Source organism: Aphis gossypii, chromosome 1, assembly GCF_020184175.1.
Source record: "Aphis gossypii isolate Hap1 chromosome 1, ASM2018417v2, whole genome shotgun sequence".
Lineage (NCBI taxonomy): Eukaryota > Metazoa > Arthropoda > Insecta > Hemiptera > Aphididae > Aphis > Aphis gossypii.
The window spans coordinates 15,405,147-15,425,416 of record NC_065530.1 but is presented as its reverse complement, the minus strand read 5'-3'; the positions used below and the strand labels follow the sequence as shown (position 1 = coordinate 15,425,416).

Here is a 20,270-nt window from a genome sequence, read left to right as displayed (position 1 = left end):
TATCTGTCCTAGCTGACTATATGTTGATTGCATTGGACCATTGATTTTCATAGATATCGACATATTGTGGTTGGTCTTAATAAAATATATACCTATGTATATATTTAAATAATGTTAATTTTTCAATACTAAATTAAACATAAATTTAACTGATATAAACATGATTTGGATTTAAATATTAGCACAAGACCAAGTAATAAGTATAATTTACATTTAGTTTGATTATTAGTGGCACATTAAAATAAAAAAATACAAATAATTTTACTTTACACAACTTTCACCTTTACTTTATTTATTTATTTATTTTTTTAATTTCTAAACTGTGTACCTTATAAAATATAATTATCTTAATTTTTTATTCAATATAATATTTTTCAAAAATGTCCAACAATATTTCACATTTTATACAAATATAAAAATATATTTAAAAATTATTTTTATAAAATGTATTATTCTTACTAAATAATACATTTTAAAATCATAGTAATATAATAGGTAATTATTTACAGTTTTCACGGTTTCATAGATTCTGGTAATTAACAATTATTTTTTTATTTTCATTATTCCTTTCATCCTAAGGTATCGTACAATTAATGGCACGGATATAAGTGTTATTGAAATGCGTACTGGAGCAAAAGATTTATGTATGGCATATGCAATGATAAACTGACTCGCTCCAGCTACAATTTTAGTGTTTTCGTTTGCATTCGACATACCCATCCATCCAATCCATTGTTGGACGTCAACACCATTAGAAATGAAAAAATATACTGAACCTAATGAAATTAATGAGATTCCGACATGAAACCCAATCAACACTGAACCGTATTCTTTAGCAGCTATTTTCAGTTTTTCACGTGGAGTCAACTCTGCTGGTTTTGCATGACATAAACGAATACAGGAAAAACGTTCCGGATACTGTACTGATGGCTTAGTCCAACGGGTGAATTGTTGTATTCGACTTTGTTGCAGAATCGGCACAAATTTGCATGAATTAAAATTACATTGAATACCTCTAATAGCAAAGCAGCTTACTTTCGGAACCGATGTTAAAACTTTCAACATGATTCAACCGTTTCGCAAAAATTTAACACAAAACTAAAATATGTACCTACTTAATATGATGAAGATTAGATAATAGTAGTTCAATAGGTACTCAATAACGAACTACTGTCAAAACACTCGAAAAGTCAAGACTTAAAACAGAACTGATAACAGTGAAGTATGTAGATAACTTAAAAATTCATCATCAACCATCGAGATGTATACAAGGCAGGCACGTATACACTATACAGGGGGGTTGTATTCTGTGTACGTGCCTGATACAAGGTTTATAGGTAATATTATCTAATATATAAATGTGAAAATGAAAACCTTTGAGTGATATGTTCTCGGAAACTACTGAACCGATCGTTTTGATTTTTTTTTTTAAATTGAAGAGCTCATTGCGGAGAAGGTTTATGGCATTTGATCGATTCTCCAACATTAAAAAACAAAAGAGTTATCAATTATCATAAATGAGATGACTTATTACGTAGGCTATTATTATTATTATGTTATTTTCGGTAACCATAGTAACAATTTTTTATTATTATTATTTATTTTCCCCATTTTTGTAACATTTTTCACTGATGATTCGCTCCTATTGATCGCAGGAGAAGATGATTATGTAAATGTAATGATATGTAATGTAATGACGTCACTTTCTAGCAAGAAAATAAACTATATTAAGGTTGCTATTGGTTATGATTGAATATAATTGTTGTAAACTTATTGGATATTTTGTCAAAACCATAACAACAAAAATAAGAATTAGCGAAATAAGTCAATGTCCACAGTAAATCTCAAAATCACAGCAATAGATTAACATAACAATATGAAAATCACGAGATGGAACATTATTGTATTTTTCCATTATAGTAAAAAAAAAATTATTTAACTTTGAAACTTAAGGATTAGATATTATAAAATTACATATACCTAACCTAGACACGGGTGGATTGCCTACATGATAATATACTGCTCACATAATCATAAGAGTCTCACGGGTATAGCCAAACAGAATGACTATACTATTATTACTTGACTAACTCATTGACTGATAAACGTATTGAGTCTGAACAATGATAGATCGTAGCTTGCAATTTACACGGTACATTCGTAAAATCGTACCACAAATTTAGTGTGCAATAAAAAAGCATTTTTAAGTGGTGCTTGAACGAGTTTATTGAAAATCAAAATGGTCAATGAAAATGTCTTAGTGAATCATTTTATAGAATTGGCATTTTTAACACCTTGCAACTGGCCCTTAGTCCGTGCCACGGCTATAGATACTATGGTTGCAGTATCTATAGCCGTGGTCCGTGCAGGTACGAACTACGAGCGGATCACTCTACCGCAGCGGTTCCCAACCTTTTTGAGACTTTAACCCATAAATCAGGTTAGATATTAAGAATTACCCCTCCCTCCCAAAAAATAACAGAAACAATATATAAATATTATTTGAAAGTAATACAATTATAAGTGTCATTACGACATAAGATAATGTACCTAATCTAAACTATCCCAAAACTATTAACAACAATTATATTATTACAATTACTTTTACTGTTAGATTACACATGAGTACATGACTGATGCAGAGTTAATAATAATAGATATAAAGTTCATAAAAAAGAGTCTTTACCCCCTTAAGAATTTGTGTTTTACCCCCTGTGGGGTAATTACCCCCAGGTTGAGAACCGCTGCTCTAGCGCCAGCTAGAGCTAGTTCACGAGTGGATCACTGCAGCTAGTGCCTAGTTCCAAGTTACGTACGCGCACCAATTCCTATTATCAACATATCTTATCAATAACTGATAAGCACTTCGAAATTTTACAACTGTCAAATGCACAATCCGATATTATTTCAATAATTATTTACAATATTAATTTTTATTATTACAGTTTTACAATAATATGTCTCAATATTATTTATTAATTATTATCATTAATTAATAAATAAGGTAGTCGTCAATAGTTAATCTGGTCATACTAATATAAAATAATATAAATACTAATAATATAATATAGGTACAGGTAATAATATAAATCAATAATAATAATATATTACATATAACCAAAATTACCGTTCTTTTTTTACACATAAACATTTCAAATTAAGTAGATACATTAGTGGGTACAGGTAACACAGTGCAAACTACAGATATTTTTTAAATTCATAGTTATCTTTTAAATATTTATGATGTTTTTTTTGTTTTCAGATATGTTTGTAGAAATAATTATGCGTGATGACGACTTCTGGAGGAATAAAATGGAAACACAATTGGTCGAATCTTATAACTGTCATTTATTGAATGAAATTGTAAATCCTAAAATTTTAAAATAAATGGCAATTTTGTAGGGTATAATGGTATTATTATAACTGCAATAAATTAGTCAAGTACGATTTGTCGATTTACATACTATTTTTTTTTATAGTTTATATTTTATTTGTTTTTCGTATATTATTTCCATAATGGTTTACAATAATAAATAATAATATATACGATGGACGGCTTTTATAATTTATTACTGATAAACCGTACAATTACCTACAACACCCCGCATCGTCAAAAGCAAGTTATTGTTTGGCGAATTGCTAATGTATTTATACCGGTTATGTGTGGCGACTGGCGACACAAATACACGCGCACGCACAAGTCAGTGGTCGACTTCGATTACAATTTATCGAAGTACTATTTAGTTGAACAAAAATGCTTTTACAGGAAAAACTCTCATGCCTCGATGATACGTCGGATTTTGATTTTTTTTTTTTATCTGAAAGATGAGAACTTTTTGCAGGTCGGATCAAAGCCCAAATTTTAGTTTTACTTTAAACTGTGCTAGAAAAAGTAAGTTTAAAAAATAACTAATTTTGTGTATTATTTAAATACACGTTTTAGCTTTTACTACTTAAATTTTAAAAATTGAGCTTTGATCCGACCTGCATAATATTCTCCTCTTTTAAATAAAAAAAAAATTAACAAAATCTGAAAATTCTACAGAGCATGAGAGTTTTTCCTGTAAGACATGTTTTTTGCACTAAAACCGCACTGGCTCCAACCCCCTTAATATAGGCATTAAGTAATTAAGTTAATCGTCAATAGTTAATCTAGCCGTACTAATAAAAAACTCACAAAATCACAAATGTTTACAGAATACAATACAAATAAAACATTTAATAAATCTACAACTCGTTATTGTGGTTTCGAAGAGGTGTCATAATAAACATGATTAAAGTCGGTGTGTATTACTTCGTTAGATTGCCCTTCACTATTCATTTTACTCATAATTGATAATTTTTGTATTTCTGTTGGTTTTGATAGTCTGCTATATGAAATTTGCTGTTTTTTTTTTAGTAGAGTGGAAACGTTGTTGATCAATATTTTTGTGGCTGGGCAAGTTAGTTGAATTTGAAAAAAGAGGGCCAGAAGAACTTGCGGAATTAATCTGACCATTTTGTAAGATCATCATTAGTTCATCTAACTTTTTAATACCTTTTAATTTTGCTTCATCTGTCGTAGTGCTGACGATTCCTATTGTCGCATTAATTAAAGCTGTAAAGCGAGTCGAAGTGGAAACAGATTCTTTTTGGTCAACCGATGTTATTTGAGATCCTTAATATAATTACTGTGCTCTTCAAAGGCAGACGTTGCTCTATCTTCATCAATATTAATTTCAATATCATTTTTTTCAGATACTCTTATGCAAGCATGCACATGCTTACAAAAGTTTCCTTTGATCTTATAATCTACGCATGTGCATGTAAATTGATGAACACATATACGATAACTAGGACATGCCAAAGGACATTTCATGCAATTTTCCGAATTATTGAATGAAACAGTATAAGGATTTTTATCTGGCGTTTTCGAGTGTACAAGCCATGTATCAATGTCAATTTTTTTAATTTTACTGCTTTCAATATCAATACTTCGGCGATGATTATGTGCTATTTGTTCCATTCGTAAAGTAGGTTTGTTTTTCATCATTCTTATAGTCCTTTCAAACATCATATCTCTTGCAAAACGCATAAGTAAACTGATGCATTTGTCAAATCTTCTATTCTGTTTACCATGCATATAACAATATTTTAATTTCTTGTGCATTGCTTCCAGGTACATGTTTGTGTTCAACCATAGGCGCCCGCAGAAATTTTTTTAGGAGGGGGCAATGTTAGGATTTATTATATAATAAATTAATAAATACTAATTTATCTGTAAACATTCAATTTAAAAAATATTTTTGAAAAGCCAGGGGGGGTCAAATGCCCCAGCTTGCCCCCCCTTGCGGGCGCCTATGTGTTCAACGATAGATCAAGTCTGAAACAAAATGCCCATGCTTTGGGTCGTTGAGAGTAATAATTTTTAAAGTAAATCCCAAAGTCTTTTGTTTCGTCGTCATCTTCACACATTGCAAGAAAGCACTCTAAGGAATTCTGAAACTGACCAATGTACGACAAGCTTTATACACTTCCGACTGCTTAGTTAGAGATTTAATTTTATTAAGATTTTTTCTCCAACTTCTGTCTACATGCCAGTTGCAAAGTAAGTGATAATCTGGGTTTGACATTATATTAGACCAGGCATTAATGTATGTTGAGGTATCATCTGACATAAGAACTTTAGTAGTAATTAAACCTACTTTTTCTTTTACAGACAAAAAAAATCTAGACATAGCCACTGTATCAATTCTATTGCTTAAACAGAATGCAACTGGGTAACCAGCTCCAAATTCATCAACTACAAGTAATGTTATGAGCTTAAAGTCATGACTGGTTGTTTCATGGGTGCTGTCAACGCAAATTCTGTCAGTTGCATAAGAGTATGTAGTATGTACTAATATTGCACACCCGAGCTGACGCCGTGTAACAATCGAACGTAATAAAATTATTAGCATAAACTCATAACTCATAATGATAGGATATAATGTATGAATTATATTATAATTTAATGTATTGTTATTTGTTAATATTTTGATCCGTAAAGTTAATAAATTAAACTGAATAATTTTTATTCGCGCTTTCTGAATATTATGTATTAACTATTAGGTCATTTTAACTATTCGTAAGCACGAATTGATAATATTTGTAAGTTAATATAACGTTAAGTTAAACTCATAGATAACTTATTCCAAATCTTGCAGTTTTATCATTTTTGAGATTTTTGTCGTGTCGAAACTCGATGCGTCAAACTATTACTTAAGTTACCAGTCCCTTAATTTATACTAAAAATAAATTAGCCGACTTCATGGAGCTTTTGAACATTAAACATGAAAATTTATTAACATAGTAATTAGTCTTGTCGACTGAAATTTTAGCATTATTGTATTATTTTATAATTAGATTAAAATTAAAATCTATATATGAATATAATTATTAATTATATAAATATACAATACAAGTTATAAATAAGTACGTAATAATTTAATGTTTGTTATAATTTTTTTTTATATTATTCAAGAAAATAAACATAGAAAATTGATATTTTTTTTAAGTATAAAATTTTATACTTAAATAGGTTAGGTTAACTATACTAATTTTATAAATATTTTATATCTTTTAACTATATTTATATAGATATATAATTTTTTCGATTTATATATGATTAAATTTGTGTTCGTGAAAACCTTGGAAATTTAATTCAAAGTTAGTAGGTTAGGTTACCTTACCTAAGATATAATTCGAAAATAAAAAATTTTCAAAACAGCATAAATATAATTTTTTGGAAACATTCAAAATTCAGATTTTCATAAAATTCTTCAAGATTACGAAAATTCAAATTATTTCTTAGTAAAAATTCGTATAGTGCAAAATAAACGAAGGCTGGCAGAAACACGTATCGCTAGAATATTTCATTAGTATAACAATTAATTTTTAAAAATTAACCTACTAACTTACAATATTTATTAATATTTAATAGAAAATTCAAAATAAATGTAAATATAATTTAATATTCAAATCGAAATGAAAATGTTTTTTAAATACTATTTTAGGCGCCTTAAAAAATGATCGACGTTGAATTAGTATTTGAACAATAGTATTTAATAAACACAAAAAAGTCAAAAGTTAAACCTATAACCTAACCTAACTTTTTTTCCATTTTAGAACCAACGGCGCCGTGAAAACTGCAATTACTCAAAATACCTCCGTGAAACATAACCCGATTAACCTACTCCGTAATATACTGTCAAGTATACTATTTGCCAGGGCCATACTTATTAGAAATGTCTTATGGGAGGGGAGGTGGCACAAACATTTTGCATACGTAATAATTTAGGCACGCGAACATTCGTCATCGGACAAACGGTTTGATCTTCCAGCCGGCTGTACCATCGTGGTCGCAACGACCACAAGTGGCCGTCGATCCACGCCGGCACAGACATTTTACCGATCCGTCGACGGCCTTTTCGGCGGCGTTTCCGTCACCTGGCACTGTCGACGTCGCCGCCGTAGTCGATCCGCTGTTACAATCCGCGGCCGTCCGTACCTTTTGCACCTTAGATATGACGTTAATGTTCTCCTTTCGGGCCGGCAACGTCTTCTTCAGCGACAGCTGCCTCGAACGGTCGGTCTGCTGTTCCCGCAGACTGCCCGCGCCACCGCCACCGCTTTTTGAGCTACACCGGCTGCTGGGCGATGTGGTGTCCGCGGCATGTGGAAAACGCCACAAGAATATGCCGCCGTCCGCGCTCGTGCTCACCACGAACTTACCATCCGGGCTCACCTTCACGTTCGTCACCACTCCCGCGTGACCCACCCCGACGTGTGTGGGCACCCCCTCGTTGTACAGCCACACCTTCACCATTTGATCTGAACTGCCAGTAACGATGTACTTACCTGTAAAAACGGTACCATCAATCATCTACACGGTGACACATATACGCTATTTAAACGGATGAAGTATGTCAATACATATTATCGATATTATTTTCTCAAAATCAAAACATCACAATTATTACACAAAAATATTTGAAAAAAAAAAACATTACACAGTGTGAAAATATTAAAAGATAGATAATGTGCCTTGTTTTTTTTTTTTTTTTGCAATATTTTTTAACTATTTAAATTATAGTTGATTAGTTATTAACAATGTATACTCTGCGTCCAGCAAGAGAAATGGGAACCTATTTTACGCATTTCTATACGTGACACTGCCACAGGAAAACCACTCTGGATACGTAGGTGAACCGATTTTTATCGATGTGTAACGTGTTTCCAAGTGATACACTTCTCGACCAAAATTGTACCTTATTTTCTTTTTCGATCAAACTGAAAAGTTCAATATTTACTATATGTTGTTATACATATAAAAAAGTAAATTATTAAACTTATACCGTTAATACTTATGTATAATTATAACGTACCTATACGATAACAAATATTTTATTTTTAGTTTGGGTTCAAAGTGAATTAGTCGAAATAGGAATGGTACAATTTTGGTCAAAAACTACTATGCCCGTTTTCCAGATAGAGTTTAGTATGTTTTAAACTCTATAATTTGTACACGAACAATATTCATGTTGGCTTAATTTGCAATGTAGCTGATATATGCAAAGGTATCAATGATAAGGGGACTATTAAATATTAAGTGCGAAAGCATTTTCATCTCGTCACTTTTATCTCTACTTAAGTTAAAAAAAAAAAAAAAAACGATAAAGTTTACCCACCGTTGGGCGTAACATCCAGCGAGTTGAGCGCCGACGCGGACGATCCTTCGATCTCCCGTATCAAGGACCCGTCGAGCGCCTCCCAGAACCCAATGTACCTATTGGTGCCGCAGGTGAGTAGCTGGGCGCCATTCGGATGGTACTTAGCGCTAGTAAATATCGTCGACGAGAACATAATGGACAGCCGCGTGAACCGGACAATGTCCCAGACGACGCACGTGCCGTCCGCGCTAGCCGTGATGGCCTCGTGGCCCAACTGGTGCACGTCGATCGAGCTCACCGGGCCCTTGTGCTCCTTGAGCACGGCCTGGAGCGCCCCGCTGAGGTTGTCCACCTGCCACACCCGGACCTGGCCCTCGCCGCCGCCGCTCAGCAGCTTCCGACCGTCCTTGGACATGGCGATGGCCGACACGCCCTTGTTGTGACAGTTGTTGATGGCGTACAGCAGCCGCCCGGTTTCCGGCGCGAATATCCGGATGTTGCCGTCGTTCCACGACGTGACGATCTGCGCACCGTCGTACGAGAACAGCACGCCGGAGCACGTGAAGTTGCGCACGGTGATCCGGAGCAGCTCCTGCAGGGTGTCCACCGACCAGACGCGCACGTCGTGCTTGCTGGCGGTGGCGAACACCTTGCTGTAGCCGTGCGGAAACGCCAGGTCGTAGACGACGGACGTGTGGCACGTGAACAGGCAGGTGACTTCGAAGTCGCGGGCCCGGACGGCGAACAGCTCACAGTCGATGGTGCCCACCAGCACCACGCCGTCGTCCATCAGCTGTATGCTGGTCACGGACGAATCGACGTTGGCCGACTTAACGGCGACCAACAGCGGTCGGGTGGGCGTCGCCAGTCGCGTGCTGCCCGGCTTGCTGTACGAGCCGCCGGAGCCGCGGTGACCGCCGTCGCGGACCTTCGGCTTCACCAGCTCGATGACCCCGTCCCCGGAACCTACCAACATGGTACCGTCGTCGGCGACCAGGTACAGCGCCGTGATTCCTCTGCTGTACAGTTCCACGGCGGGGGCGGCGGCGGAGACGCCTCGCCTGTTCTTGCAGCCGGCCGGCGGATACTTGGCGAAACAGCTGACCAGCGTCGGCGCGTTGGTGGGCGCCACCACGGCCGCGTCGGCCGAGAAGTTCAGTTTGATTTTCATCACGTCGCCGGTGCTGGTGCCGCAGTACGCGTACTCGTCCAGCCGGTCGACGACCGTGCACAGGATCTTGCGCTTGATCTTGGCGAACGAACCGTCCAGCCCCTGGATGTTCCGCTGTTCCCTGTTGAGCGTCCACAGCCTGAGTATGTTGTCGCCGGCCACGACGAAACACTCGCCGCGCGTGTGCACCGGCCGGAGCACTGTCGCCGAGCCGGCCGTCGACTTGACGGACGACGACCCGCACAGCACCTCCCGCTTTTCGATGTCGTACACGATCACCGAACCGTCGTCGACGCCGCCCAGCGATATCAGAAAGTTCTCGCAGCACGAGAACGCCACCGACTCGACGCGCACCTTGTGCGACTCGTACTTGGCGACCACCTGCCCGGTGCGGAAGCACCACACGATTATCGGCGACCGGAACCCCATGTAGTTCACCTGGCCGGAGCCCACGTACCGGCCGGAAGTGGACACCGTCACGGCCGATATCACGTTCGTGTGCCCCTCGAAGAACCGCTGGGCCTTCGTGTGCCAGTTGTACGCCGCGATGTTCGTGCCGAGCGGGTACACGAGATGAACGCCGTCCGGGTGCAGTATGAGACCGTTCAGCGGGTTGCCGTCGAATCCGATCAGCGACCGTAGCTCGAGATCCTGCACGACGATTTCGCCGTCCATCGTGTTTTCCGGGGCGACGAAAAATAGTTTTTATGCGGCAGGTCGTAACATCGTCGACCACTACACAGTATACCAATAATTGACTCGAACCGCGTTGACGTGATTATACCCTGCAGGGGGCTATATATATTAGTAATATAGCATAGTCGTGTAGGTGCCTACCTACTGCGATAGTGACGATAAAACGCGAATGTCGCTTGATGCGGAGAGGTAAGCCGATCGTTTGACTGATAAATTTGAAGCGTGTTTGCTTTACGACTCCATGACAACTAAAACGCGAGGGACATGGGGTCAGGCCGTCAGGGGTATCGTAAGTCGTAACCACTACAAATGGCAGTTTTGTCGAACGTGTACGTGACGGCCAACGGTGTGTATAAATATCGTCGCGTTCGATTAGAGGTTGTATTTAAAAAACGAACTTTGGGCTCCGAACATTTAGTCAGTGTTTATTTCAGGGAAATGACCGCGGAATAATACCCCTTGCAAAAAAATGTGTACGATATTTTTAGTTTCCTTTATTAATTACTCCTATGGCATAATCCCCTTCTGCGAAAATTCACAATACCCGCACGGGATAGGTCTTAAAAAAATAATACATTTATTGGAAATCCTTTGCTATCTGGCTGATTTACATTTATTGGGTGTTCAGCAATGTATTATTTTTTAGTAACACCTACTAAGAGTAAGCCAAATAGACATACCAAAAGTTCTTACTCGCCGTTCGAAATCTGAAATAATTATTGGATGTTCAATATTATAAAATACCTCAGTAAACAGTTGTGTATTGGAATAAATAATTTTTTTTATTATTTAAAGAACAATAAATTATTTTCACACATGGTTATATTATACTAAATTGATCAATACTAATAATTTGTTATAAAACAGATGATTTTCCGACTATGAAAAATATAATATAGGTAAGTATGTTATACAGAAAACGGTAATAGGTAGGTAATTCAATTAATTCAAACAATTGATTATAATAATAAATTAAAAACATACAGTCAAACGTCAAACTCTAGTTTCAACCAATATGTTTTTTTTTTTTTTTAATGTACTTATATTTAATACAATTCATAAAAATTTTATCCTTCACACCCTCCCTGTTTATAGCATATATTATATCATATTAAAATGTATTTATTAAATCTTCACAATACAATTAACAAAATTCAACAAAACAACAACAAAAAAGTAAAATAAAACTATTATCAATCTACACAGTTTCATGAAGAATTATACATTCTAACATTATCTGTTTTGATAGCTATTTTGAAATAAATTCTAAATAGTAATTAACAGAATCGATCACATCAAAATAGGAATGTGAAAGTGTTAATTTTAAATTCATACTGATTTATGTAGAATGTGATGTTTAGAGTTTTACAAATAATATTAATAATTTCAATTAAAAATCAAAATATTGAAAATAACCAAGCAAACTTTAACTAAATAAATTAAATAACATACTGATTTTTATACAAAAGTATCTGCAATTGAAGCAGAGAAGTCTGTTTGATAAAATATATCAAATAGGCTAAAAAATGTTTTAATAAGTACACATCAAGAACACGAAGCAAATTAAACATTACTCTTCAAAAACAATTGAGTTATAAGTTAATATTGTATTTGAAAGAAGGAATGTAAAGGTTGCTGGTTGACTATGAATATTTTATATTTATTGCACATTGAGAATTCCCCGGCTTTCCAATGATCCTTTGAGAACGTAAAATAATTGTAACTGTTCTTCAGGTCGTAAATTAATTACCTAAACATTTAATGTATATTGTAGAAAATAATTACGTTATTATTATGATTATGTTCAAGAGGATGTTATATCCACATGTATTGTGTCCAACTTACTATAGCACAACAGAAAATTTTACTTTCAAAAATTTTCTATTTCTTATTTTTAAATTAAAGGGAATTAATTACTTTAAAATTAAAATATATATGTATAAAAAAAACATTTTATCCTCAATAATATTTTTACCCTTAATTTTTAAATGTATCAGTTTAGTCTAATATTAAAAATAATAAAATTAAATAGATAATTGTAAAAGGAAAATGTACTATGTTGTTCATTTGTGAGATGGAGATAACACATACAGATATGATGTCTTCTTAATAAAATGTTTATAAAAGAATACCTGTTGAACAGTCTTTTGTAAGGTAGGAGTGCTCACAAAACTATAAATGTAAACATTAACAAATGTGGCCATAAGATACTGACAGTCAAAACGGTCCATAATACCTCCATGTCCTGGAATCACATCTCCAAAATCCTAAAATGGAAAATAAATAAATTAAATAAATGTAGTAGGTGAGTAAATATTTTTTTAAGTGAATTACTTTGATTTTAAATGCTCGTTTAAATCCACTAGCAAAGAATCCACCAAATGGTCCAATAATGGAACTGAACAATGACATCCAAAAAGCATGAATAATAAAAGGATAGATAGTGATTTTGTTTGGACCTCCAAACTAAATCATCCAAAGTTTAAATAAATTATTAGTTATTATATATGTCTTGTTAAGTTAATAATATTTCACAATTTCATTAATTGTATATATTTGTTGAATATTAAACATAGTTTATATTTAATACATACCACACTCATAGCACGTGCAATAAATTCTGGCAGGACATATTCATGTAGAGTATATAAAGGTGATGGTTCACAATCAATTATCATTTTACCAAACTTTTCACTGTATTCAACTGGACATACAAAATATGGATATTGGCATAGAAAATATGATATCTATAATAATAATAAAAAAATTAATTGGAATAATAATTTTTTATAATTTAATTTATACTGCAATGTGGTAATTTGTGGCACATTTTAGTAGTAATAATATTCATAATATTATTTAGATTATTTTTAATTAAACATAAATATTGATTCCTGTCAAAAACTTTTAAAATACACTAAATAGTAAATAATAAATTAATATATATACAGGGTGTTTCAAAATTTTTCATCCGATTACTAACTGATGTAGTTCGGCAACGGTTTATCGCAGGTTAATGACCAATGAATTAATGGAAAGGTTAGATAACCAAGTTTATTTAAAACTATCTAGTTGATAATTTTGGCACCATAATGGTGGTAGATTGGGCGTAAATGTATGCTATAAGGCCATACTAGAAAGGTTGCTGATCATATCTGGTATTCCAATATTAACAGCATCTTTGATTCTGATGTTAAGCTCTTTAAAGTTTTTAGGTAATTGTGGCACATACACTTTCTCTTTTATGTAGCCCCATAAAAAAAAAATCACACACTGTGAGGCCAGGGAACATAGTGGCCAGGGATGAATCGCCAAATCATCATTTCCTTTACGCCCAACCCACCGCCATTACGGTGCCAAATTTTTTGGCCGTAGCAATTTCCCTCCAAAAACGTGATTATAACTTAAAATAAACTTGGTTATCTAACCATTCTATTAATTCATTGGTCATTAACTTGCAATAAATTGTTTCCGAACTATATCAGTTCGTAATCGGATGAAGAATTTTGAAACACCCTGTATATGTATATAAAAAATACATGACATCTTATGAATGTCTTCTATTGTAAAATTGTTGTATGCATACCTAATAAAATATAACAAGGATCCTAGGTTTTTAATAGTTTATTGTATTATACTTAGTTATAATTATGATACTCATCTTAAAAACATTTTTTCTTTTCATATCTTGTTTAAATCAAAACTGATAGACTATTGCAACATGAATATCAATTAATGTTAGATAAGAAAGTAAAGATATACTCATGTACTGAATTCTATTTACTATCTGAACATAAAACTAATAATAATACTATATAATTACTATTTTTTATTAAAAAGTAACAATTTTTTTGAGTAAAAAGTAATGTTACTTTATTATTTTTATCTCTAAGTCACGAATAAAGTAATTTATTATTTATTTAATTAAGTTAACCAATACTCCTAATAACTTAAAACATTATTTTCTGTTTATTGCATTAAATTTTCTAACTAGAGCGATAAGTTTATTGATTTTATAATTTTATAATATATGTGTTTTTATATAATTATAATGAATTAAAGAATTAAAATAAAAGTAACTTACTATTATCCCACAAATCACAGTAGCAACACCACCACCAATAAATCCTTCCCATGTTTTTTTTGGCGATACTTGTATAAGTGGTGTTCGTCCAAAAAAAAACCCAAAGACGTAAGCCCAAATATCATTAAGTATGATCATTGATACTGGTACAATGAACCTAAAATTAAAAAAAAAAAATTAAACGATCTACGAACAAAATCATTTTAATAAGTATTTATTAACATAGAAAATTATGATTAACTTGAAAAAAAAATTAAAACTATTAATAATGAATAGTTTATATACCATATTAGTCCTTCAAATATATTTCGAATAATAAAATAACTTTGAGATACAACAATCAAGAGACAAACATGAGTCCAAGCAAATAATGAGAACTGTTTCATGTAGTATTTGCGTACCAATGACAACACAAACCATACTAAACCAGCAATATATAGACTGAATGAAACGAACCGGTGATAAGTTATTAGCATTTTCAAATATTCCTAAATTAAAAAACCAATAATTAAATAAGCTCTCAAGGTAAAAAGTAAAATATTATTTAAAACTTACTGTTCTATTAACTACCACTGCAAATATGTCTACAAGGCTTTCTCCGTAAAAAAAATAGTTAGATGCCATCAAAAAATACCACGATAAAGAACGAAACCAAGGCAGCCCATGGATACGATAAACCGAGTAACCGATGTTAATTATCTCTTCAAAACATTTAACCTGGACAACTAAAACCTGTAATTAATTTAAATACATTAAAACATAATTATTTATGTACATTATACACTATTGTAGATTTTAGTTTAAGCGCCGTTCTTACAATGTCAGGTTAGTGTCTGTTAACACTAACCAGCAGAATTTCTTATGTGTAAACTGATAGAATTCTACCGGTTAGTCTTAACCGACACTTAACCGGACATTGTAAGAACAGCATTAAATCATCTAATTTATAAATAACTAATTGTGTTTTATCTATTTTTAAGAATTATTGGATTTATAATACAAATAAATTATCAGATATTGAGAATTATAATGAATTCTTTGAAATTATAAATGTTATTTTGTATCTTGTAATATAAAAGTATAAATCAAAATGAATAATTGTTTTAAAATGCATGTTTAACTATCTTTTTGAAAATATTAATTATTTGTCATTATTTTTTAATTATTTAAATATAAATAAAAAATATTTAATGAACCTCATAATTTTTAAATAGTTGAAAAAATATTATTCAGTATAAAATATATTCATACTTAAACATAATTATTAAATTTATAACATTAATATTAATGAACTCTTTTCTGAAGTTTATTAATTATTAATATGCAAATACAAAATGATATTCATATTAATATTATTTTCTGAAAAACATAAAATTCCAACTGTTGAAAGCAATATCAATGTATATTAATTGTATAAATTAAAATGTGTTTTTTTTTTTTTTTTATTAGAATATACATAATATAAATTTTAGATGCTGATTTTTATAAAACCATAGTTCTTGGCTTATTTTTATTTAATTATTGTTTTTGTTGAAAGCATACCATGACATAATGTTAATGTTTCTAATATATAAAGAAACAACATAATTATCTAAAAATGTATCAGATTATATTTATAAGCTTGTGGTTCATAAAGTAACTACCTATATAAAAAAACATAATTGTTTTTATTAATAAAATTAATGTATAAAATGTAATTAAATAATTACTAATTGCAAATATACATTTTTTTATCACTTTTGATTAAATTAAATCAATTTCAACATGTTTTTTATTTATTATTATGATTATTATTGCTGTTATAAGTATTAAGTACATAATACATATTTAATAATTTAAAAATCTTTCAACCTTGACCACTCTTTAAAAATAAAATAAAATAAATTAATAGGCCAATCATGAAGCCCTGTAAAGAGAATATTGATTTATATTGTCTTGGTAATTATATAACATAAAAATAAAATGCTTTAAAATACATACAGCTATCATTAAAGCAAGAGGTCCTCCGTAACATAAAAGACAAAAAAGACCAATCATAAGCCAGCCAAATATACCTCTAATTATCCAATTTCTCCACCTATAAAAAAAAGATTTATTAATACATAGTTTATCTAAATTAAATTTATCAAAGATTGCTTGCCTTTCTGATATTCCACTTAATAATGTTTCTAATATTTGTGGCATTTTATTGGTACCAGATGGTATTTTTGCTGAGAGATCTATATTTTTATCATCTTCAGAATCAAAATCTTCTTTCTACAAAAATAAAATGTATTTACAATAATTTATTATAATATATTATATTTATACAAATTGGCCCACTATTGTTCTTGATGTTAACTATTTGAATAAGCAGTTAAACATAATAGTTTACTCTAGATTTAAAAATAAACAAATAAAAATAAAACAAAATACCTATATAAATTAACTGAATGAAGCATAATATAAATTAATTATTTAAATAAAATAAAATATTATAATTTTTAATCATATTACCATATTATACAACATATAAATACAAACAATTATATACATCATAACACCACAGCAATTAAACTAAAATACACATAAATATTTATTCCCTAAGTCCCTTCTCCTACTCATTTGATAATATAATTCTTTAATATTTTCTTCAAATATTAAGGCTATTAGTATGAATATTTAATTATATATTAATACTACAATAAATTAATGTCAATGGAAATTAATATTTATAATGAACTCTTAATGACTCAGTTTAAAAAAATATCTTTGATTTATTATCTAGTTTGAAATGGTAAGAGTTAGCAGTATAAATATGTTAATAATTATAATAATAACGATAATAATAATAAACCATTTTAAAATACTATAAAAATTAGTTTTATAATTGTTGTATGTTTTTGATGTACCTAAATCAATTATTATTTAGTATCAGCTAAGTTTAGTAATTTGTTAGAGCATAAGTCATAAATGAAAAATTGATTGTTAAAAGTATGATATGTATAATTAATAAACAATAATAAATTATTTTAAACCACTGTATGTATTATTGTGTTCAAATTTTACCAAGCAAATATGGAAATTGTTTAAGAAATTTGTTTTCAAACGTATTAAATAATATTAATTTGATAGAAGCTTATGTGATCTTACTACCTAAAATAGTTAAATATAAATAACTAAAGCGTTTTTATGCAAATTTAATAATTAAAATTAATATGTTATATACTGTTAAAGCCTTATAAAATTGCTTTGTTTATGAATAAACATTAATGCAAGTTTTTTGTTTCTGAAAATCATATTGATTTGCTTATATTTTTTGTTAAATATAATTATTTCTGGTGCTTAATACATAAACACAATATTTTAGTATACAGAGCTTAGCTTAATTAATTTTAGGCCAAGTTGAATAAATAAACAGAAACATAAAATTAAGCCATTATAATATGAAGAACTGGAATCTTCTAAATCCATAAGAAGCATGAATACTTGTAGTACCATCACCGTGTACATATTTCCAGGATCATGCCACAACCAATGTTTACCCAAAAATATTTGAGCAGAAAACTTACTTTAGACCTACGATAATTATTTGTTCGGAAATTGAATGAGGCTTGGTTACTGAAATAATTTGAGCCTGCATACCAATGTTTAGGGCCTTTTAATTTCCGTAAATTTTGATAAGCATTATATATCTTATGAACTGGCCTGTAACGCCTAACCAAATGTGGCATAGTATTTGTCACAACACATGACTGAATACAATCATCAATCTGAAAAATTGTTTACTGAATTATAGCCTATATTTGTTTCCAATAACTGAACATTTTAACTGAAATTATTAGTTAATAAATAAATAAAATATTATTTAAAACTATATGATTAAATATCAAGATAAACATATTAAATAGATTTTACTAAAAGTTTGAAAATTCATCTATTTTATTAACACATAATAAAATATTATTATTATAAAATGACCTAAAATAGTTACCTATAAAATTGTCTATTCAACAATGTACCTACATTCTTCATAGAGTTTACCTATATGGTAGTAAAAACAATTTTAAATAAATAATAAAACGTGGATAAATAAATTTTAATTTAATGACAATAAATATAAGATAAAATAAAGTAAAAAACTATATATTATTTTGATTATGTATTTTAATTTACCTTCTAAACAATGAAATAAAATTATGTAGTGGGCGTAATGGTAAATTAATATATTTAAAAACTAAACAACTAATTCAAGAATGAATAATCATAAAAAGATATCCCAGATGATGACTACAAAGTAACTACCTATATTAGGTATGTAATTATTGTCACAAGTAAAATAATGATTGATGATTTTAGTGCACACACCATTAAAGAAACTAAAATGTAACATATCACTAGCTACTAGACAAATTCTACTAACTATATAACATAGATTGTATAATATATTTTCTGCTAAAGTCAAATAATAGTAATAAAAAAATAATGAAATATATCAAAATATTAGAAAATTTGTAGGTATTGTGCATTCTGCCACAAAGGACAAGTATAAATCTTACTGGTTCTGGTTTGTTTTCAGAATGAACTTTATCCTGTTCAGCAGATTTGATTTCTTTTTTATCCTCTTGGAGATTAATTTCTCCATCATCTTCTTTTTTCCTCTGCCGTAATTCACTTTCAGCCATTTCCATCTATTTTTTAAACTAATGTTTTCGTTTTTTTACTTAGAATATATTCATTGTAATACTGAGAGCAACACTATTATAATATATTTATCTATTTATCAATGAACACAGAATAAATTATAATGAAATATATTTATTTAAATCAAAAAAAGAGTTGGCTACGCCAATAGAAGGTTCAGAAGTCAATAATACAATCGTCTATCGAGTAATTACGTGCGTAATATGTTGAGACTTAGGAATGCAATCAAAAACTCAAGCACACAACTAGTCACAAGAAACGAGAGAACAAGACAACGAAATATTAATAAGTAAAAAGTAATAAGTAACAACTAATGAGCCAAAGCCAATAACTAATAATGATAAGGCTATATACGCACTGATAAGGCGCATGCGCTTTTTTAATATTGAAGTCAAAAACATATGTTTTAATTGGTTTATGGTTGCTGACTACAGTGTTATTATAAGAATTCATAACAGCGTCACAGACCACGACAGTATAGTATACTATAATATTATAATTTATAATATAATATAATATATAATAGTATCGGACTGAGATAAATCTTACTTCTTAATCCGAGCTATATACCTACAAATGCAATATTATGTACAAGAATTATGATCTAGGATTTTAGAGTTGATCAGCGTCACTACCGATCTGTTGCTCCTTTTTATGTTCCTTTCGCCACTATTAATTATCCTTAAAATGAAACAATTGCACTTATTTGCACGTATGATGTCAAATTCCAATGTAGACCCTTCTTGTCTCCCATACCAATAAATCACTGTCTAGGCGTCTAGCTATTAATTTTATTATGCATTTATATCTAAACTGTAGAATTAATGTGTATATTGTATGTATGTAATGTGCAGGTAGGTATATTATATTATGTTCTAAAGGGTTTATCCCGTATATATTTTAATAAAAATAATACCTATAATGAAAATTTTATTTTTTTTGACTC

General features: G+C 31.2%; 3 protein-coding genes and 1 long non-coding RNA gene across 5 annotated transcripts; 1 reads left to right on the top strand and 3 right to left on the bottom strand.

Annotated features, from left to right (window-relative positions):
- Positions 1-188: 188 nt before the first annotated feature.
- Positions 189-1,224, bottom strand: LOC114129171 (protein FAM210B, mitochondrial-like). The gene has a single exon (XM_027993827.2). The coding sequence runs from the start codon at positions 1,063-1,065 to the stop codon at positions 544-546; it is 522 nt and encodes a 173-aa protein (XP_027849628.1). The 5' UTR covers positions 1,066-1,224; the 3' UTR covers positions 189-543.
- A 4,122-nt stretch (positions 1,225-5,346) lies between these two features.
- Positions 5,347-6,055, top strand: LOC126549284 (uncharacterized). Its single transcript, XR_007603433.1, has 2 exons — positions 5,347-5,587; positions 5,699-6,055. It is a non-coding gene; the product is annotated as an uncharacterized LOC126549284 (long non-coding RNA).
- LOC114129220 (cilia- and flagella-associated protein 52-like) lies at positions 5,951-11,162 on the bottom strand. Its single transcript, XM_027993879.2, has 2 exons — positions 8,709-11,162; positions 5,951-7,878 (listed from the first exon to the last, which is right to left on the bottom strand). The coding sequence occupies exons 1-2, from the start codon at positions 10,534-10,536 to the stop codon at positions 7,334-7,336; spliced, it is 2,373 nt and encodes a 790-aa protein (XP_027849680.2). The 5' UTR covers positions 10,537-11,162; the 3' UTR covers positions 5,951-7,333.
- Positions 11,163-11,516: 354 nt separating this feature from the next.
- On the bottom strand, positions 11,517-19,655 carry LOC114129259 (phosphatidate cytidylyltransferase, photoreceptor-specific). 2 transcript variants are annotated; one of them, XM_050197987.1, is made up of 11 exons: positions 19,180-19,655; positions 18,193-18,393; positions 16,782-16,897; positions 16,622-16,718; positions 15,197-15,373; positions 14,927-15,129; positions 14,642-14,798; positions 13,152-13,304; positions 12,892-13,023; positions 12,690-12,824; positions 11,517-12,307 (listed from the first exon to the last, which is right to left on the bottom strand). In XM_050197987.1, the coding sequence occupies exons 1-11, from the start codon at positions 19,309-19,311 to the stop codon at positions 12,218-12,220; spliced, it is 1,593 nt and encodes a 530-aa protein (XP_050053944.1). In that variant the 5' UTR covers positions 19,312-19,655; the 3' UTR covers positions 11,517-12,217. The 2 variants fall into 2 exon arrangements, with proteins under 2 accessions (XP_050053944.1, XP_050053945.1); XM_050197988.1 differs by lacking the exon at positions 18,193-18,393 and having other exon boundaries at positions 19,180-19,654.
- Between the last annotated feature and the right edge of the window lie 615 nt (positions 19,656-20,270).

Excerpts from the sequence above, each read along its gene's own strand:
- LOC114129171 (XM_027993827.2), bottom strand. The coding sequence starts at position 1,065 with ATGTTGAAAGTTTTAACATCGGTTCCGAAAGTAAGCTGCTTTGCTATT.
- LOC114129259 (XM_050197987.1), bottom strand. The coding sequence starts at position 19,311 with ATGGAAATGGCTGAAAGTGAATTACGGCAGAGGAAAAAAGAAGATGAT. Across the intron at positions 16,719-16,781 it reads TTAAGTGGAATATCAGAAAG|GTGGAGAAATTGGATAATTA; the intron begins GCAAGCAATCTT and ends TTTTTTTTATAG. Across the intron at positions 12,308-12,689 it reads TACAAAAGACTGTTCAACAG|GTAATTAATTTACGACCTGA; the intron begins GTATTCTTTTAT and ends TTAAATGTTTAG.
- LOC114129220 (XM_027993879.2), bottom strand. The coding sequence starts at position 10,536 with ATGGACGGCGAAATCGTCGTGCAGGATCTCGAGCTACGGTCGCTGATC. Across the intron at positions 7,879-8,708 it reads GCTGGATGTTACGCCCAACG|GTAAGTACATCGTTACTGGC; the intron begins GTGGGTAAACTT and ends CCGTTTTTACAG.